General features: G+C 66.5%; 2 protein-coding genes across 3 annotated transcripts; one reads left to right on the top strand and one right to left on the bottom strand.

Moving 5' to 3' along the window:
* The first annotated feature begins 661 nt into the window (after nt 1–661).
* On the top strand, nt 662–13,292 carry LOC102987506 (tyrosine-protein phosphatase non-receptor type 11-like). Of its 2 annotated transcripts, XM_007129140.3 has the most exons (15): nt 662–730; nt 6,647–6,769; nt 7,769–7,966; nt 8,649–8,835; nt 8,912–9,031; nt 9,229–9,342; nt 9,501–9,597; nt 9,843–9,922; nt 10,270–10,425; nt 10,637–10,768; nt 11,496–11,650; nt 11,756–11,823; nt 12,014–12,162; nt 12,240–12,337; nt 12,485–13,292. In XM_007129140.3, exons 1-15 carry the CDS (start codon nt 717–719, stop codon nt 12,537–12,539), a joined length of 1,746 nt encoding a protein of 581 aa, XP_007129202.1. In that variant the 5' UTR covers nt 662–716; the 3' UTR covers nt 12,540–13,292. The 2 variants fall into 2 exon arrangements, with proteins under 2 accessions (XP_007129202.1, XP_028343824.1); XM_028488023.1 differs by lacking the exon at nt 10,270–10,425.
* An 868-nt stretch (nt 13,293–14,160) lies between these two features.
* RNF223 (ring finger protein 223) lies at nt 14,161–17,303 on the bottom strand. Its single transcript, XM_024125644.3, has 2 exons — nt 16,742–17,303; nt 14,161–15,341 (listed from the first exon to the last, which is right to left on the bottom strand). The coding sequence occupies exon 2, from the start codon at nt 15,330–15,332 to the stop codon at nt 14,607–14,609; it is 726 nt and encodes a 241-aa protein (XP_023981412.1). The 5' UTR covers nt 15,333–15,341; nt 16,742–17,303; the 3' UTR covers nt 14,161–14,606.
* Nucleotides 17,304–17,455: the final 152 nt, after the last annotated feature.

The raw sequence follows: 17,455 nt of genomic DNA, 5'->3' as shown, positions 1-17,455 counted from the left end.
GGGATCCCAAGGTTAGGAACCCAGGCAAGGAGGGGTGGAACCCCCAGGCGATTGGCCAGCGGGCCCCAGGGACAAGCCGGCCTGGTGGGGGCAGTTGTAGCGGGAGCAAAGGCCCTGAGGTCAAGGGGGTGTCAGCATCACTTAGGAAGTGTGGCGACTAGGCGGTGGCAGAGGTGGGGAGAAGGGGAGCCGGCAGCCCAAGCTAGGACGGCTAAGAGGGAAGAGCTGGCTATCACGTGGCCTCCCACCTCCGCCCCGCTGGGGTCCCCCTCCGGGACGCGGGGCGGGTGGGACCTGTTCCACCCGCTTCTCTAGCTCCAAGCCCCTCCCCGCAGCGTGCGGGGAGTGCAGCCCCTCCTCCCCCAGGACGGAGGCGGAGCTGGAAAGGTTCTTGGAAGGAAAGCACCCAGACGAACAGGACACATAATTAATCACTTTCCGCGCCGCTGGGACCAGGGCCGCCTGGCGCCTTCGCCCTCCGAGCCCGTGATGTCGCGTGAGCCCCTCGTCCTGAAGCCCGGCGCCCTGGGGAACTGGTGCAACCTCCCAGCACCGTAGCGAGACCTGAGGGCGCGGCTCCTTTTAAGGGAGCTCGGGAGGGGCGGGGCCTCTGGGGTGGGCGGGGCGGTGTCCCGGTGGGCGGGGCTCCGGTGGGCGGATCCTCGAGGTAGGCGGGGCCTCCTTCGTGCGGCCGGAGCACCCTGAGCCCAGCAGACATGACCTCGCGCAGGTGAGCCCAGCCGCCCCGTGGCCAGAAGCCGGGACCCCACCACGTGCGGTTCCGGCCGATGGGCGCGGACAGGGGGTGCGGGCGGGATGCTCCCCGGGACGTCTCCTGCTCCCGACCGGTGGCGCTCAAGCCTGACTTTCTGACACCCGCCCCCTTCCACGGGTCCCGGGCCAGCGAGGCCCAGCCTCACCCCGGCGGGTGGATAGGACTCTTTCCGATCGGGGGCTGGGTCTGGGTCGGGGGGGGGGGGTCAGAGGTACCCTGACCCTAGGGAATGGATGGTGCTCTTGGGTGGCAGTGGCTGGAGCCTAGAGTGGGCAGCACGTGTCAGGTCAGTAACAGACCCTCTCTCTCTCACTCCCCTGGACTCCTTGCCTTATTCCAGGCTCCCTTTGGGCCACCAGAGATGTGTTACACCTGGCGGGGTCCCCCCTTTCCCCGGTCCTGAAACTGGGGCCATCCTGGAGGCTCTGGTCTCCCCCTCTAGTCGTGGCCCCTTGACCTGCAAGGACCAGCCCTCCCTTGACAGGCTCATCCCCACCCCCACCCCGACCCTCCTAAGGACCAGGTTTAGGGGTGATCTCCCTGGCAGGGGGGAGTGTGAGACCCGGGACAGGGCTCAAGTCAAGCCAGCCTCTGGCCTCCACGAAGAGGGAGGACGGGACTTGTACGGGAAGGGGCCCTTCCTGCCCTTTCCACCAGACCCCCCCACCCCGGGGTGTGCACACACTCCTGTGAGCTCAGACTCCAGCTGCATGTGGATGTCAGTGGGGAGCCACAGTTGTGAGACGCCTGTCACCACTTCCTGGCGCATCCGGAACACCCCCCTCTGGGGCTTGGTGAGGCTGGAGGTCACAGGAAGGGTCTCCCTAAGACCCCGAGTGACTCCCTAGATCAGTGAGGGGGCTGGACAAGATCTGATCTGCGGGGCCAGGGCAGTGTGTCGGCAGTGAGGGCTCCAGAATCCCTACAAGGGGTGAGGTGAGCCTGGCACGGTGGCCTCCGGCGGGGTCAAGGGCCCTCTTAGGCTCAGGAATAGTGGAAGTGGGTTGGATCTCCAAGAACCTGTCAGCCCCAGAGCCCTGCAATTCCCAGGTTTAACATCCAGCTGGAGCTCAGGCCCGAGGATGTCTTGGGGTCTACCTGGAACCAGCCCTCGGGCTCCACTCGGCCTCAGTCCTTCTTGTTCCCCAGGCAAGTTCTGGTGCTCAGAAAAGGTCATGTCCGTGTCATGTGCACGTGACCCTGGGCCAGCCTGGGAAAGCCCCGGGTGCGGCTCTGCCCACCCTCGCCAACCCTCCCTGCCCCACCCTGTGATGACCATCTGGACTGTCACTCCTCTGGCCCCTGGGTCCCTGCCCACACCCCTATCAGGCCTGGGCAGGCCCAACCAAATCCCAAGCGAAGCCCATCCCCCTCCACCTGCCCCCACCCTGTGGCGCCTTCCCATCGCCCTGTGGTTTGTGGGCCAACGGGCACCGTCATCGGCACCACTCGCCCCAGGACGCCGGTGCTGTGGGCAGGGCTGGGCGCAAGGCCTGCCTAGGGATGTTGTTTGATGTGTTGATATTGGTGCTTGGGAAGGAGCCGGGTCCTATGGGGAGCTGCTGAGCACCCTCGAGTTCCCCCTCTGTTCCAGATTGGAGAGGAGAGCGTGTCTCTGGTCAGTTCGGTTCTGCGTAGACAGGACAGGCCTTGGTTGAGGTTCCCCTGGGACCAGGAGGGGCCGGGGGCAGGGAGATGGAGAAGAACGCTGACTGTGCTCTGGGGTCCTCAGCCCTGGAGTTCCAGCCTGGGACCCTCCCCACTGGTCTGTGTATCTCCCACCATCATGACAATGTCTCCCCTGCAGGTGTGTCCAGCCCCTGTACCGTGTGTGTAAGCATGTCGACAGGCCATTCATGGGTCTCCCAGGGTCCCAGGGTTGGAGCTGTGCCATCTACAGTTGGGACACCAAGGCCACACAGAAAGCTGGACCAGACAGTGGCCAGTGGGTTCAGGCTGGGCTGGTCCTGGGCTCCGGAGCCCTGACTGGGCTCAGCTGGGCCTTGACAGGCCCAGAGGCTGTTAGACCCATGGGGAGCCCAGTGTGCCCTGCCCTCCGCACCTGCGCCTCTCCCAGGCCTGCCTGACCATGTGACCAGGGCAGAGCTGAGTCGCCGACCTGCCACAGAGCAGGGAGCCCTTTGGCACAGAAGTGACCCTGGTGTGGAGACTGGAGACAGGACCTGTAGCCTCCCCACGTCGTCCCGCCCCTCAGCCAGGGGCCGCCGGCTGCGCCAGCCTGCAGACACCTGGCTCCACCACTCGGCCTGGTCGGGGGAGTGAGGCCTACCTCGGCCTGGGGTTGCAGCTGCTGTGGTGTGAGCTGCTGTGGCCTCTCAGGTTACCCCAGCCCTGGAGATTTCCACCCAATAGACCCGGGGCAGCTTTCGGGGAGGAGAGAGGGACGGAAAGTATGAGCGAGAGTCCCAGAAAGGACAAACAACGTGCCCTTCACCTTGCTCTGTGGCTTCGATGCTGGGCCTCCACCCTCTACCCCTGGTCCCACACCCTGGGCATCGCCCATCTTGGACTGGCGTCTGAGGCTGCTGGGACTGGGGGAGGCGGCATCTGGGCACAGGATGTGGTTCAGCAGAGTGGGTGGCCCCGGGGTGGGGGGCTCGGAGGCCTTCCTTTGCGTTCCAGTCCCCCCACACACACACTGCCGTGTCTCTGACGGCACGAGGCCTTCGCCTTTTCCTGGTGGCCTCGCCTGCTGTCCTGTGATTGGCCCCGGAGGTCATGTGGCAGCTCCTCCCCCTGGAAGCCTTCCCTGGCAGCTTCATCTGCTGGACCACTCGACCAAATCGCCCCCAGGTCCCACTCCTCTAGAGCCAGAGCGGGAGGGAGCTTGAGACCCCAGGCCCAAAAAATGCCCAGGAAGTGCCTGGCTGGTGGTATCCCTCCTTCCCCCAGGGAGAGCTGGATAGGAGCTCTGGGTGGCCCTGGGCAAGTCACCTGAGCTTCTGGGCCTCTCTGAACCAGTACATGGACCCTGGGGAGCCATGGAGGTCAGAACGGAGCCTGTCCTCCCCGGGGCTCGCGTCTGGTGATGAAGACACGGGGAGACAGGTAAACGCAGAAGCCTGTACGTGCCCGTCTGCTGTTGCAGGTGCCACGCGTGGAAGGTGGGGCAGTGAGGCAGCTGCAGTGTTGATGGCAGGGGCAGCAGGGTGGTCAGGGAGGGAGTGTGAGCTGTGCCCCGTAGGGCCGGCTGGAGGCGGCCAGATGAGGAGTGACGTCAGTGAAGAGAGAGATGGACTACGGGGGGAGGGGCTTTCTAGTGGGGGGTCCTTGAGGTGTGTGTGGGCGTCCTGAGAGCCACGCAGGGCCACTGGCAAGGTTTAAACAGCTCTGATGTGCATCTTCTGAGAACCCCTCTGTCTGTCATGGCTCTGCTGAGGGTGAAGGATGAGGCCCGGAGACCTGGAATCGATACTGCCGTCCAGTCAAGAGCCGGTGGGCACTGGTCCCAGGGCGGTGGGAGAAGTGGTTGGTTCTGGGGCGTTTGGAAGTCAGGACGAGAGGGCACAGCGTTGGGAGAGTGCTGGGGAGTGGAGGGCAGGGACCTGAGTGACGGGCGGGCGGTGACCCCCTTCACTGAGTGAGGACTGCATAGAAGAACAGGGCTTCAGGGGCCCTATCAGGAGTTTCGAATTTTGCAAACGTTAAGATAGAGATGCTGTGACCTTTCGGACAGAGATACTGGAAAGAGTTGTGTCTATGAGCTTGAAGCTCAGAGCCCAGGTGGGGCTGGAGGTGTAGACAGTGCATGGACGTGGAGACACGTGTAGGGCCCAGGTGGTGGGGCTCCAACACCGCGGGGTCAGAAGAAGGAAGAGGACCCAGGCCGGCTGAGGTGGGAAACCGGGGGAGCGTGGAGAACTCCTGTGTGGAGTGCGTGCTTCTGGAAGGAGGCCTGACCACTGGCCCTGGGGGGCCGGGGGAGACCCTGAGAGCCCAGGGAAACAGGTCTGTGGGGACTCAGGCGAAGATGGGCGGTGTGGACCAGCACAGGCCGCAGCTTTCTGTGATGGTGGAAATCTTTCTTTCCCACCCTCAGTCGACAGCCTCCAGTGGCCGCACACGGCTTTCAGCAGTGAAAGGTGGCCACTGTGACCCAGGAACTGGGCTATGGCTCTGCTGAATTTTACTCCATTCACCTGCACACCCCACACCTGCCAGGGGCTGTGCGTCAGACAGTGTGACGGAGACTGAGCACAGTGGCCCCTTGGAGGGGTCAGGGAGGAGCGGGTGGCACGGACCAAGGGGGCCCAGGACAGACAAGGGAGCGGCAGGGGGGCCGGAGGAGGCGTGCAGGCCGGCTTTTACGCAAGAGGTGTGATCTGATTCCCACTCCAGAAAGATCCAATGGGGCGAGATGGTATTGGGTCAGCTGTGGGGCGGGGCAGTGTCGGCCCAGGGCACAGCAGCCCCGCCCCATCTGTGCCCGGGTTATGACTGCGAACAACTGGGTGGGCCCTGGGGGGGCCGCAAGGCAGCAGAGCTGGAGTCGGGGGCCCCGGTTTCCCACTGGATGCAGGATGGGGCAGGACTACCCCCAACGCCGTGTGTCACCTGCGCGGTGAACCAGGGATGCACCTCTGAACCGGAGATCCCAATCCTGCAGTGACCTTTGGGAGACGCAGTGTTGCCAATGGAAGGCCAGTTACTGTGTCACAGTGTCCCTCTGGGGGATCGTGCAGGGACCCTGCTCTGAGACGCTCTGGGGCCACCACACGCGTATGATTTAACCCCAGGCCCAGAAATTCCCGCCCTAATGGGGGAGACGCACGGAGACAGGAGCCACCGGGGTAAAGCTAACGGCAGTCATGGTCTCGGCCGTGGGCTCACGTGCAGTCCCGACGAGGTGCCCCTGCCCTGTCCCCCCATCTCGTGCGCGAGGCTGTGAAGGTTGGTCCCAGGGCGGTGGCAGCGGCGGGGGTGGGGGCGAGCCCCTCTCAGCCTGGACCCCCGGCAGGACAGATGGTGACTCTCTGGGCTCACCCAGCACCCACCACCCATCCGTAGGTCATTCACTTCTGAATTCAAGTATGTTTGTTAATGCCCAGGCTCTGTTTTCACCCCTGCCGTACACACGGCCTCCGGGGAGCTTAAATCAAGGAGCTGGATCGACTACAAGCCAGTAAATATGTAACATACGTCAAGAGGGTGACCAATGCTGTGAAGAAAAATAACGCAGCATAAGTGTCGGAGAGTGAGGGGAGAGGGCCTCTCTGTCACCCCACGTGGGCCGGGAGCGGAGGACTGCGGTGCAGAGGCTCTGAGGGGCACAGCCTGGTGGCACTGAGGGGCCGGGGCTGGCAGGCGGCAACGGGGTGGGGGGCGCTCTCGGGGGTGACGGGCCTGTGGGCTGGGCTCTTGTTCCGGGGGTGCTGACCCAGTGACGGACGTGATATGCTGGGGTCCCTCGGGAGAGGGTGGTGGCCAGGACCGGGAGGGGCGGTGAAGGTGGGAGGGCTGGGCCACCAGGGTCTGCTGCTGGGCTGTAAGGGCAGGAAGGGAGCCCTGGTGGCCGTGGGGGTCCCGAGCGCCTTCGGCTGAGCTGGGACGCCCGGTGGGCGGTGGGTGGGGGAGAGACGGCCGAGGGCTTGAGCTGAGGTTCCTGCTGGTGTCCTTGTGGGGGCTCTGGAGGGGGTCTGCCCTCCCCACCTGCCACTGTGGGACAGTGTCTGCCCATCTGTGTCCCCGGTCCGCCCCACGCCCCCTCCTTCCCCACGGACCCCAGACCCTGTGCTCATGGCTCAAGGACGGAGGTGAGTGCAGGGCAGCCCGAGCAGGCATTGTGGGGTGCGCTCAGGACTGCCCAGGGGTCCTGGCTCTCTCGTCACCAGCTTGCTGTCCTCATTCCAGGTGGTTTCATGCCAACATCGGCGGGGCTGAGGCGGAGCGGCTGCTCCTGTCCAAGAGCCAGCACGGGGGCTTCCTGGCAAGACCCAGCAAGAGCCGCCCGGGGGGCTTCACACTGTCCGTCAGGTGGGTGGGTGGTGCTGCCAGGTGTGGACAGGCCCCGAGGCCCCGCAAGACTTCAAGGGGTCGGAACCCCCTCAGCTGGGGGCACAGCCGGGGATCAGGCTCCCCAGTCCTTCCAGAGGGGGTGGGCAGTGAGGACCCCTGCTGGGGGCGAGACTTGGTGGGGGGAGTCTGGCATTCCTGGCCAGGTGGCCTCTGGGCAGGAGGGGACCACTTAGAGGGGCCTTCAGGGAGGGCTCCGTGAGGCGGGCACCGGCAGGGCCTCCTCCCACCCTCTGAGGGGCCTCGATGGCCGGGACTGTGCCATCTCCTCGGGATGCCGCCCCCTGGGGGGCTCGCTGGAGCCCTGAAAGGGCCAGTGTGCGGGGAGGATGGCCAGGAGGGGTCACGACCGGCAGAGTGGCCAGCCGGATCCGTGTCCACCCTGGGTGAGGCGGGTCAGTCTGGGGTCTGCCCAAAGGGCTCCAGATCCTTCCGGGTTTTCTACTAAACCTGGGCAGCAGGTGGGATGAGGTTAGCCCTCAGGATGGACTTCCCTCACCTTGGAGACACAGACATTCTCCCCTGGGGCTTCCCAGGCCACACTGGGACACTTGGGGGAAGCAGTCTCGGGGCCCCAGTCCCCCATCCTCTGGAGCCCCTGGGCAGGTGGTCTGGAGTGAGGCAGAGTCTGTCCGGAGAGGCTACCCCAGCCTTGGCCTCCAGGCCAAGGGAGAGTCAGGCCTGTGGTCGACAAGCCCAATCTTGGCTGCCCTGAGGCAGCGGGGGTGGGGTGCCCGCCACCCAGGGTGGGGCCCGGACACTGGCCGGATGGACGGGGAGCTGCAGAGGGGAGGGACCTGGCCTTGGCTGTGCTGTTCGTGGCAGGGGGACAGCAGAGGCCGAGATCTCAGGGCAGGAAGACCCCAGGGACTGTTCGGGAAGCTGAGGGTGGTGATGGGAAGGAGGGAGGATGGTGGGGGCATCGGCCCCCAACGGTGGCTGGTGCACCGGCCCTTGCAGGCGCCACGACGAGGTGACCCACATCAAGATCCAGAACACAGGCGACTACTACGATCTGTACGGAGGGGAGAAGTTCGCGACGCTGGCCGAGCTGGTGCAGCACTACACAGGCCAGCGCGGGGGGCTGCTCCGAGAGCGTGGCGGGGCCCCCGTGGAGCTCTGGCACCCGCTGAGCTGCCAGGACCCCACGTCGGAACGGTAAGCAGCTGGGTCTGCATCTAGCCAGGCGTCTGTGTCTGCACAGGTGTGCGTGCGAGTGACCGAGGGGGCAGGGGCCGCTGGGCATGGCCTCTGGGTGTCCTCTGCCCCCAGGACTCAGGGTCAGGCTTGGGCACAGCTGTGGCAAAGCTGAGGGAGCGTACCGCACCCCCTCCCCTGAGGTTCTGGCCTCGTTGCTTCCAGGTCCCAGGCACCAGCCACAGGGGTGGGTGCGGGGTGGGAGAGCTGCAGCCAGCCTGCCCCCTGCCCTCCTGGCTGGTGCCTTGGGGAGAGCAGGTTCCCCCAGCCTCGGTTTCCCCATCTGCACTGCGGAGGTCTGAGCCAGCTGCATCTGCCGAGGAAGCAGGGTGGGGCTGGCCTGGGGAGACCATCCTGCCCCTCCTTGCTGAGGACGAGGCTGCCACCTGGCGGTCACCCTGGGGCACTGCAGGGCCCGCCTGTCCTGCCTCCTGCTGCTCTCTGGGTCGGAGGAGGGTCGGAGGGGTGGGCAGGGCTGACGGAGGCTGGCCTGGGTGCGGGTGCTGCCTGGTGCCCCCGAGGTCTGGGTGGGTCTGTGCCTCTCTCGGTATCTGTGTCTCAGAGCCTCAGGCTACATGTGGGTGTGTGCCCCTCACCTGGCCAGGCCGGGGCCCCTGGTCTCACCTGTGCCGTCCTGGGCCAGGTGGTACCACGGGCACCTGTCTGGCAAGGAGGCCGAGAAGCTGCTGATGCAGAAGGGGCGTCCGGGCAGCTTCCTGGTTCGGGAGAGTCAGAGCAAACCTGGGGACTTCGTGCTGTCAGTGCTCACACAGCAGCTGGACAGGGCGGACCGCCAGGCACGCGTCACCCATGTCACGATCCACTTCCACGTAGGAGGCGGTGGCCGGGGTTGGGGGGTGACCCAGGGGAGGGGGCACCACCGGCCACTCACTGCCGCCCCCACAGCCAGATGGGAAGTACGATGTGGGAGGTGGCGAGCGGTTTGACACCCTGGGAGATCTGGTGGAATGCTACAGGAAGAACCCTCTGGTGGAAAGGTCGGGGACCGTAGTGCATCTCCAGCAGGTATGCCCCCGGGCACCCGAACCTTGGGCTCTGAGTGGGCTTCTCCACCTGGGGGGGCAAGGGATTCTGGCACAGCCCCACCCGGGAAAAAGGACACCAGGCTGGCGCAGCGTGGCCGAGGGCAAGGGTGTGGGGGCCGGGGCACTGCGGGGTCCGCTGGACGCTGCTAAGCTTGGACGCGGGCCTCTCCCTGCCAGCCCCTCAAGACCACGAGAATCAGCGCCACAAGCATTGAGAGGCGTGTGCGGGAGCTCAGCGAGGCCATGGATGCCAGCGAGAAGGCCAAGCAGGGCTTCTGGGAGGAGTTCGAGGTGCCGGACTGCTGCCCACTCCCCGCCCCCCGCCCCGACTCCCATCCTCTGGGGCTGTGGCAAGGGCCAGCAGAGGGGTGCGGGTCAGGGGGTGTGGGTGGGTGTTGAGGGCTCCGGGGAAGGGTTGGGGCCATGGGCTAAAGCCCCACTTCCCCCAGATGCTGCAGCAGCAGGAATGCCGGCTCCTGTATCCCCGGAAGGAGGGCCAGCGGCTGGAGAACAAGCCCAAGAACCGATACAAGAACATCCTCCCCTGTGAGGCCGGGGCCTGGGGCCACATGGGGGGCCAAGGCTCCATTCACCACTCCATTCAGGGGCCCATCTGGCAGAGGGGTCCTGGGGGGTGAAGGCAGGGGTCATTCCCCACCAGTGGCACGATGCCCCCTCTTGCCCCTTCGTCCTTTGTCTCTGCTCACCACGGGTCAGCGGGCCAGGAAGCAGGTGGGGTCCACGAGCATCCCCTCTGCCCTGGAGACCTAAGCGGCATCTTCCCTTCCCAGTTGACACCACCCGTGTCATCCTGCGTGATGTGGAGGACAGCACGCCTGGAGCCGACTACATCAACGCCAACTACATCAGGGTGAGTGTGCATGAGGTGTGGGTGGCCTGCTGCACGCGTGCCCCCGCGTGGATCAAACACCAGTCACCCCATCCCCCATAATAATGAGCCTGGAGCTCGTGAAGTGATCTGTGGACCTTGGCAAGACAATAGATATTCAGGGGGATATTCAGATATTCAGGGTGTGGCAGTCCACAAGGGGTCCTCAGAGCCTGCTGGACTAAATATTGGTCCTAAGACCCTCCCACCCTCGGTGGACTGCGCGTGAGCCACTGGGCTACTTTGCATATCATTTGCATCAACTTGCATTGGTCCTCTGGCACTTTAATTCCTGGAAACAGCAGGCAGTTGACCCCACCTCCTTTCAGAGTGACCCAGAGGAGAAGCCAGGCCATGGACCAGGCAAGGTGTACATCGCCACCCAGGGCTGTCTGCCAACTACGGTGGCTGCCTTCTGGGCCATGGTACACCAGGAGAACACGCGTGTCATCGTCATGACCACCAGGGAGGTGGAGCGAGGCCGGGTAGGAGCTCAGGCCCGTGTTCCTCCCCTCCTCCTGCCGTGTGCCCTACTGGACCCGTGCTGGTGCTGGCCCAGCCTTGCTTCTTCAGTCTTAGGAATGCTGGGGGAGCAGGGAGGGCACTGAAGAGACCCCGTGTATGTCCCACGGGGCAGAGGGGCAAGGGTGCTGGTGCTCTTCCAGTATGGCTGATGCCATGCCCCCACCCTCCCAGAACAAGTGTTTCCGATACTGGCCCGAGCTGCACGGCAGCCAAGAGTATGGCCGCCTGCGGGTGTGCAACGTTGCTGAGCACCAGGCCCAGGGCTATTGTGTGAGGGAGCTGCAGGTGTGGCGGGCAGACCAGGTGAGCCTGGAGGGCAACGAGGCCTGGGGGGCCAGGGTCAGAGTGGTCGGGAAGTGCCCAGGTCTGCGCCGGGGTGACGAGGCCCTGGGCTGGCCCTGCCTCCCCCCGACCCCCCTGGCCCTGGCGGCTTCCGCGTCCCTCAGTCCAGTGGGCACAGTCTTGGCCTGGGCGCTGCCGGGCAGTGTTCCCAGTCGGGCGCGTTCTCAGCCGCAGTTGCCCGGCTCCAGGGTGGCCTCACACTGGCTCGCACCTCCCCTCAGTCCTTCCCGGGCCGTGTCAGCACCTTCGGCCTCCTTTGGATGTTAGTGGTGTCCATTCCTGTCCCAGGCACAGATCCCTCCTGGCCAGTTCCCTTTGTCTCACCACCTGGGGGGTCCTGCAAGCCTCCGCATTTGGCCTTTCCCAAACAGAATTCGCTTCCCAGAAAGCTGCTCCCTCCCCCAGACCGGCTTTCTCCCTTTCCCCAGGCACCTGAGCCTCCTGGGGCCATCTGGGGGTCCCCCAAGCCCTGAATCCCGTCTTTCCCTCCCACTCCCTCTCGCTCTGTCCGGGCCCCGCTGGTCGCTCCTTCTGGCAAACCCCACCGAGCCACAGCCTGCCTCCCCCCGGTTCAGTCCCTGGGCCCCTGCCCACCGAGGGTCACAGCAGCGTCAGCCCCGACACTGCGCGGGGCGCCTGGGACCCGCGCAGACCCCCCGGTTGGCGCTCACCAGCCCGCCCTGCCCAGGAGGAGTCACCGCGCACAGTGCAGCACTGCCAGTACTTCAGCTGGCCGGACCACGGGGTCCCGGCCGAGCCCACCGGCGTCCTTGGCTTCCTGGACGAGGTGAACCGGGCCCAGAGCAGCATGCCGGGGGCCGGACCCATGGTAGTGCACTGCAGGTGCGACCAGGGACGGGGCGGGGCCAGCGGCACAGGTGCCACCGGGGAAGGGGCCACGGCTTTGTCCCCTCAACTGGCCACAGGCCTCCTGGTCCGTCCCCACAGCGCCGGCATCGGACGCACTGGCACAATCATTGTGATTGACATCCTGGTGGACGTCATTCGCAGGCAGGGTGAGCCACCCCAGGCAGGCCCCGCCCTGCAGTCGAGCCCCGTCCCCGCCCATCTAGCCCCGCCCCGGATACCGGCCCCTCCCCTTCCATCGAGCCCCGCCCCCCTGCAGTTGCCGGCCCCGCCTATTTCATCTGGCCCTCCCACCTCCTCCCTGCCTCACCGCCCCGCCCTGAGCTCGCTCGTCCCCAGGGCTGGACTGCGACATCGACGTCCCCAAGACGATCCAGCACGTGCGGCGGCAGCGCTCGGGGATGGTGCAGACCGAGGCGCAGTACAAGTTCGTGTACCTGGCGCTGCAGCGGTACATCCGCGGCGAGCAGCTACGCCTGCGCGAGCAGGTGGGGGCAGGGCCGGGCCGGGCCGGGGCGGAACCTGCGGGGGCATCACCATGGTGACCAGCGGCCCCTCCCCTCAGCGCGAGCCGCCCGAGAAGCGCGACTCCCTGAAGGTGGGCGCCTCGCCCGCCGACCCCGGCTGTAGACCCGGACCCGCGCCGTCCCGGGCGCCGGCGGCGTGAGTGGGGCGTCGGGAACCGGGGGTGGGAGGGGCGGAATCCCGGCAGGGAGGCCTCGGGGGCGTGGCCCTGGCGTGGGGGCGTGGCCCTGGGCGAGGGGGTGGGATCGCAGGTGGCCCTCAGCAGAAGCCCGTCTCCGCCCACAGCACCCCGGAGGCTTCCGGCCACGTGTACGAGAACCTATTGCGCCTCGGGCCGTGAGGGCCCCGAGTGCGCGCGCCCCGAGTGGGGCTGGAGCCGTGCGAGAAGGCGGGAGCCCAGCAAGGCCGGCCCTCGCGTTCCTCCAAAGGACTGTGGTTAGGACTGTGCAGACCGGCGGCCAGCCCGGAACGTTGCGGGGTTGGTGGGCGGGGGTCCCGGGTCTGCCCCTCAGACCCTCCCTGACCAGGTCTGCACGTCCAGAAATGGTGAGGGAAGGTCAGGAGGTCCGGTGTCCCTGCCCCTCCTGGAGGAGGGGAGGCAGGGCTGCAGGGCTGCGGTTTGTCTCCGTGTGGGAGGCCACCAGTGAGCACCTGCGCGGCGCAGTGACTATGTGTGCCCTTGTGTGTGCCACGTGTTTGAGTATCAGCCTGTATGTGGGACACGAGTGACCAGCAGGTGAGTGCCCGTCTGTGGTCACCGCGTTTGTGCCCCTCTACCCTGCATCCTGCATGCCCCCCACCCCTTCAGAGCCGCTTCTCAGCCCTGCCCACAGCCGTGGTCTAGGATGTGGCCCAGGCAGTGGCTCAGTCCCGGCCGTGTCCGGGCCTAGCCCAGACCGTCACATTGCGGTCACGTGTGGACAGATGTTTGTTGAATGAGAGAACATGTGACATGCTCGTGTGACCACGGTGATGAGGGCGAGGCTCCGTGTGTGCCTGACTGGTTTGTGATGGTGTGATGTCACTGGGCCTGTGGTCCACGGTTGCACCCTCCCATCACGGATGTCCCTGTGGCTTGGTGGTCTCCTCAGTAAAATGCCTCCTTCTCAGTTCTGCGTCTTTGTTGGGGCCTGGAGAAAGGGAGCATGTGGGTCCCCACAACTGGGCCCAACTTCCCCAGGGTCTCCCTGAGCCAGAGGCCCAGCTGGTAGGAGCAGGAAGTCCTGGGCTTTGGGGTGAGGGATGAGGAGGCTGAGACCTGTGCGAGCCAGGACCGCCCTGGCCTCTCTTTGCCATGCCAAGCTGGTGGTGCAGGACTCCTGGGGCTAAGGGCAGAGCCGGGTGGGGGAGGGGTGGGGGTTGGCAGGACTCCTGCCCGTCCCTCGCGACACTCGCTTCAGCAGCCAGGCCTGGCCCAGGGAGGGTCTGCTGGAGGAACCTGAGGTCTGCGGATCTCCAGGACACGCTGGTTGTTGCCAGCCCCGCTTCTGGGCACACTTGGGCTTCGGTTCCCTGGGGCCACGGGGTCCTGCGGCCCTCCAGTCGGGGCTCCAGGCAGGACTGTGGGGCCGTGACTTCTGGGGGATGCAGCCTGGTGTGACCATGGTGGGGGCTGGGGAGGAGGGCTCTGGACCAGGCCAAGGCCCCACACCAGTCCCGCCTACCCCAGGTGCTCCAGGCCCTCCCCACCTCCCTGGGAGAGCCTCACGGCCCCGGGGGCAGCCAAGTCCAGAAGCGCTGCAGCCCATCCACAGCCCGGAGGGCACAGGAGTCGGACCCCCTAGAACCTGCGGCCATCCACCCTAGGTGCTGCTGGGAGTGCAGTCCAGTGGGGGTGTCCTCTGGATTGAGGGTCTTTGCGGAAGGGGCAGACTGTGGGCTTTTCCGGAGGGAGGGGCTTAATGGTGCAGGAAAGAGGACACAGAGGGTGAGGACCCCTTACCAACTGCAAGTACAAAATAATTTATTTAAAAATGTACAGTTCAGGAGGGTGGGCTGGGCTCCCTGCTAGTGCCCTCTGTCCGCCTGGCCACCCAAGGGAAGGGGCCAGCCCTGCCTGGGGAAGGGAGGAGCCGTGGGCGAAATGTGAAAATCAAAGAAAGATGGCGAGCCCGCTCCCTTTTCAGCAAGGGGCTGGTCTCGCGGGCGATTCACAGTGTGTACGGGGAGGGGGCCTCGCCGAGCTGTCTCTCCTGGACCTCAGTCTCCCCATCTGCAAGATGGAAGTTAGGGGGGTGGCCTCTGGGGCCCATAGGGATCTGTGATCCCTGGGAGCTCGGGGGGACCATTCTGTCCACCCGATAGGACCCAGCCCCAGAGAGCGGGGGGCAGCTGTGCCGAACCGGGTATGGGTTCCTCAGAGATCCCAGGGGGCTCCTCTGGGATCCCGGGGGTGGGGGTGGTAACCCTAGTTGTCAGCCACGGACCCAAGCGAGACGGTGGTGGTGGCCGTGGCGGCGGCGGGGGCCGGCCGGGGGAGGCAGTGCAGGCTCCCGGTCCTGAGCGCGCAGTGCACGGGCCAGAGCACCACGCAGAAAAGCACAAGCAGCAGCACCACGACGAGCGCCGTGCGCCTCCAGCCCCTGCAGCGCGCCCAGCAGCGGGCCAGGCAGCCCTGACGGCGGGCAGGGCCCACCCCGGGCGCCACGGGCGTGGCGGGCTTGCTCGGGCCCACGTCCACACACACGAAGCCGGGCGCCGCAGGGCCAGGCGCAGAGGGCGGCGGGCGGCAGCACAGCTTGGTGCCCTCCAGCCACACGGGCTCCTCCCGCCGCAGGTGTGCTGGCATCCGAGCCTGCAGCTGGCGGCTGGTGTGCAGCGCAGGGGCCCCGGCAGCGGGCACGGCCGTGGGCTGCCGGCATAGCGGACAGGGCACGGCCTCGCCACCCGGCCGGCCTGCGGGCTGGGTGGCTGCCATCCGTGCGAGGCACTCCAGGCAGAAGACATGGGTGCAGGAGAGCTCCTTGGGTGTCTTGAAGATGTTGTCGTAGCCCGAGAAGCAGACAGAGCACTCCAGAGGGGAGGCCGCTTCCTCGGATCCGGGGCTGCCGGGGGACCTGGGCGCGGTGGCTGGGGGGCTGCTCCTGCCGGCAGGCGGCATGGCCGTGTGCCACAACTGCAGGTCTGACGACATGGTTCTGGGCTGTGGGACAGACAGAGACCACTGTGAGTGACCTCGATTGCCCCTTTCCTGCAAGGTCGACAGACAGCCGCTGCCTCCCCGTCCCTCTTGCATCACCCAGAGATTCCGGGAAGGCCGCCGCCCATCTGCAGGCACCTCCACCGAGTCCCACCTGTCCCTGGCTCAAGGTCTTTCTGCCCGAGTGTAACCCTGCACTCCCCAGCTCCTCCCCTGCTGAGTCAGGGCGCAGCATCCTGGGGTGCCCCAGCCTGCCTGCGCCCTGTGGACCACTGCTCTGTGGACGCCTCCCACCAGTCCTGGCCCACCTGGACGTGCCACCGGGCAGAAATAAAGGTGAAGATGACAGCGGCCCGCAGCAGTTACTGTTTACATCAGGGCTCTGGCCGGGCGGGCCCTGCGCAAGTGACACAGAACAGCCGCGGTGCAGAAGAGGCGGACGGGCGGCACGGGTGACACAGCGGCGGGACCCGAGCGCTCACAGGAGGAGCGCGGCTCTGGGTCAGCTGAAGCGGGTTTGAACACAGACCCCAGCGTGGGCGGCCGATTGGGCTGGTGCGCACCCGATCTGCGGGCAGTTGTGTGAGGGTGGGTGCCAGGCCTGGCTGGGTGAGGGCTGGGACTCTGGGTCTGGAGCCGGCCTGAGCTGGATGCGCCGCGGGAGACTGGAGGGCCTGAGCAAGGGTGGTGGCCGTGGCCCGCGGGGGAGGCTTGTCTCCCCACCACGGCCTGAACCTGCAGGGCCACCTGATGCTGGCCCTCCGGGCCTGGAAGTTCTCCTCGGCCTGTGGCCGGGGGGCGGGGGGCGGGGTGCTGGACGAGCCCCAGCCGTCCTGCCCGCCACCTGGAGGGTCACGCCGGCCACAGCTGCCATCGGGAGGCGGTGGGACGTTCCCCCCCTTGTCTGCTGCCCCGTCACGGGGCCCAGCTCTCCTCCCCAGGCGGTCACGTGGCTCCTGCTTGGAGGAGGGCGGGCAAGGGGCTGACTCGCCCTTCACCTTCACGAGGGACAGAGGAGGCCAGGGCCTTGGAAGACGCTGGCCATGCGACGCCACGGAGCCCCGGGGGCCCCCCAGGGGTGACGTGACCCTGACTGACTCGCTGGCCAGTCCAGGAGGGATGGTGGGGTGACTTCGCAGTGACGCGCCGCGAAGGCTCAACATCACTGTGATGTCACCAGTGCCCCGGCATCGCAGCATGAGATGGCATTACGTTGGGTGACAGCAGGTGCCGCAGGCCAGGCGGCAGCCTCAGCAGGGTCTGGGGGTACTGCGGGCTGTCCTTCCCCAGCCAGTTCACCCCACATAACCGGTTCCTTGGCACTGAGGCCCCACCCCTCTGAGGAGGTGCCCCACCCTGAGCCTGTACAGGTGAGAGGTGAGTGCCAGCTGAGCCGGCCTTACCTGGTAGCCGGGGTCAGCGGGGCCCGGGCATGACCCTCTTGGCTGGCACGGCCCGGCTGAGGCCCCGAGCTCACGCGCCCCGGCAGCGCTGGCTCCTTCCCCTCCGGGCCAGGCCGGCCTGTGCGCTCGCTGGCCGCTGCTCCTCTCCAGGGGCGCGGGGGGCCGGTGGCCGGTGTGTGCACTCCTCCAGGTGTGGAGCGCTGTCTGAGGCGGGTGTGAGTTCTCTGGGCGTGGGCTCCTGGCAGCTGTATTTATACGCTTGCTCGGGATCGTGCTGGCCAGGGGCACGGCCCGCTTCCAGGATTGGCTGGCCTCCCGTCCTCTCCCTGGCAGGCTGGGCCGCCAGCCGAGGGCGGGAGTCAGAGGCGAGAGGTCGGAGCCCGGGGTGGGGCTGGGGGTCAGTAGGGCTCTGTAGTCTGGGCAGGTCTGGGGGGGTGGCTGGATGCCGGTGAAACCTCTCCCCTACCCCCGTGGCCCCTGAGATGCCGGAGCAGCCCCTCTGGAAACAGACCTGCTCACCTACCCTGTTCCAGGTGGCGGCACCTGAGCTCCTGGGTGGCCCCCCCTCGCAGCAGCTCACTGGCGCCCTCCCCAAGCAGCCCCTGCCCTTGCCCCTCGGCCCAGCACCTCCCTTATCCGTGCAGCTGCCCATCACAAGCAGCAGCACCCCCAAACTTGGGCTGCTGCCGCCCCGCCCATCCCTCCCCACCTACA

Source organism: Physeter macrocephalus, chromosome 3, assembly GCF_002837175.3.
Source record: "Physeter macrocephalus isolate SW-GA chromosome 3, ASM283717v5, whole genome shotgun sequence".
Classification (NCBI taxonomy): domain Eukaryota; kingdom Metazoa; phylum Chordata; class Mammalia; order Artiodactyla; family Physeteridae; genus Physeter; species Physeter macrocephalus.
Note: the sequence above shows the minus strand (reverse complement) of the source record. Positions and strands in the feature narration are given on the sequence as shown.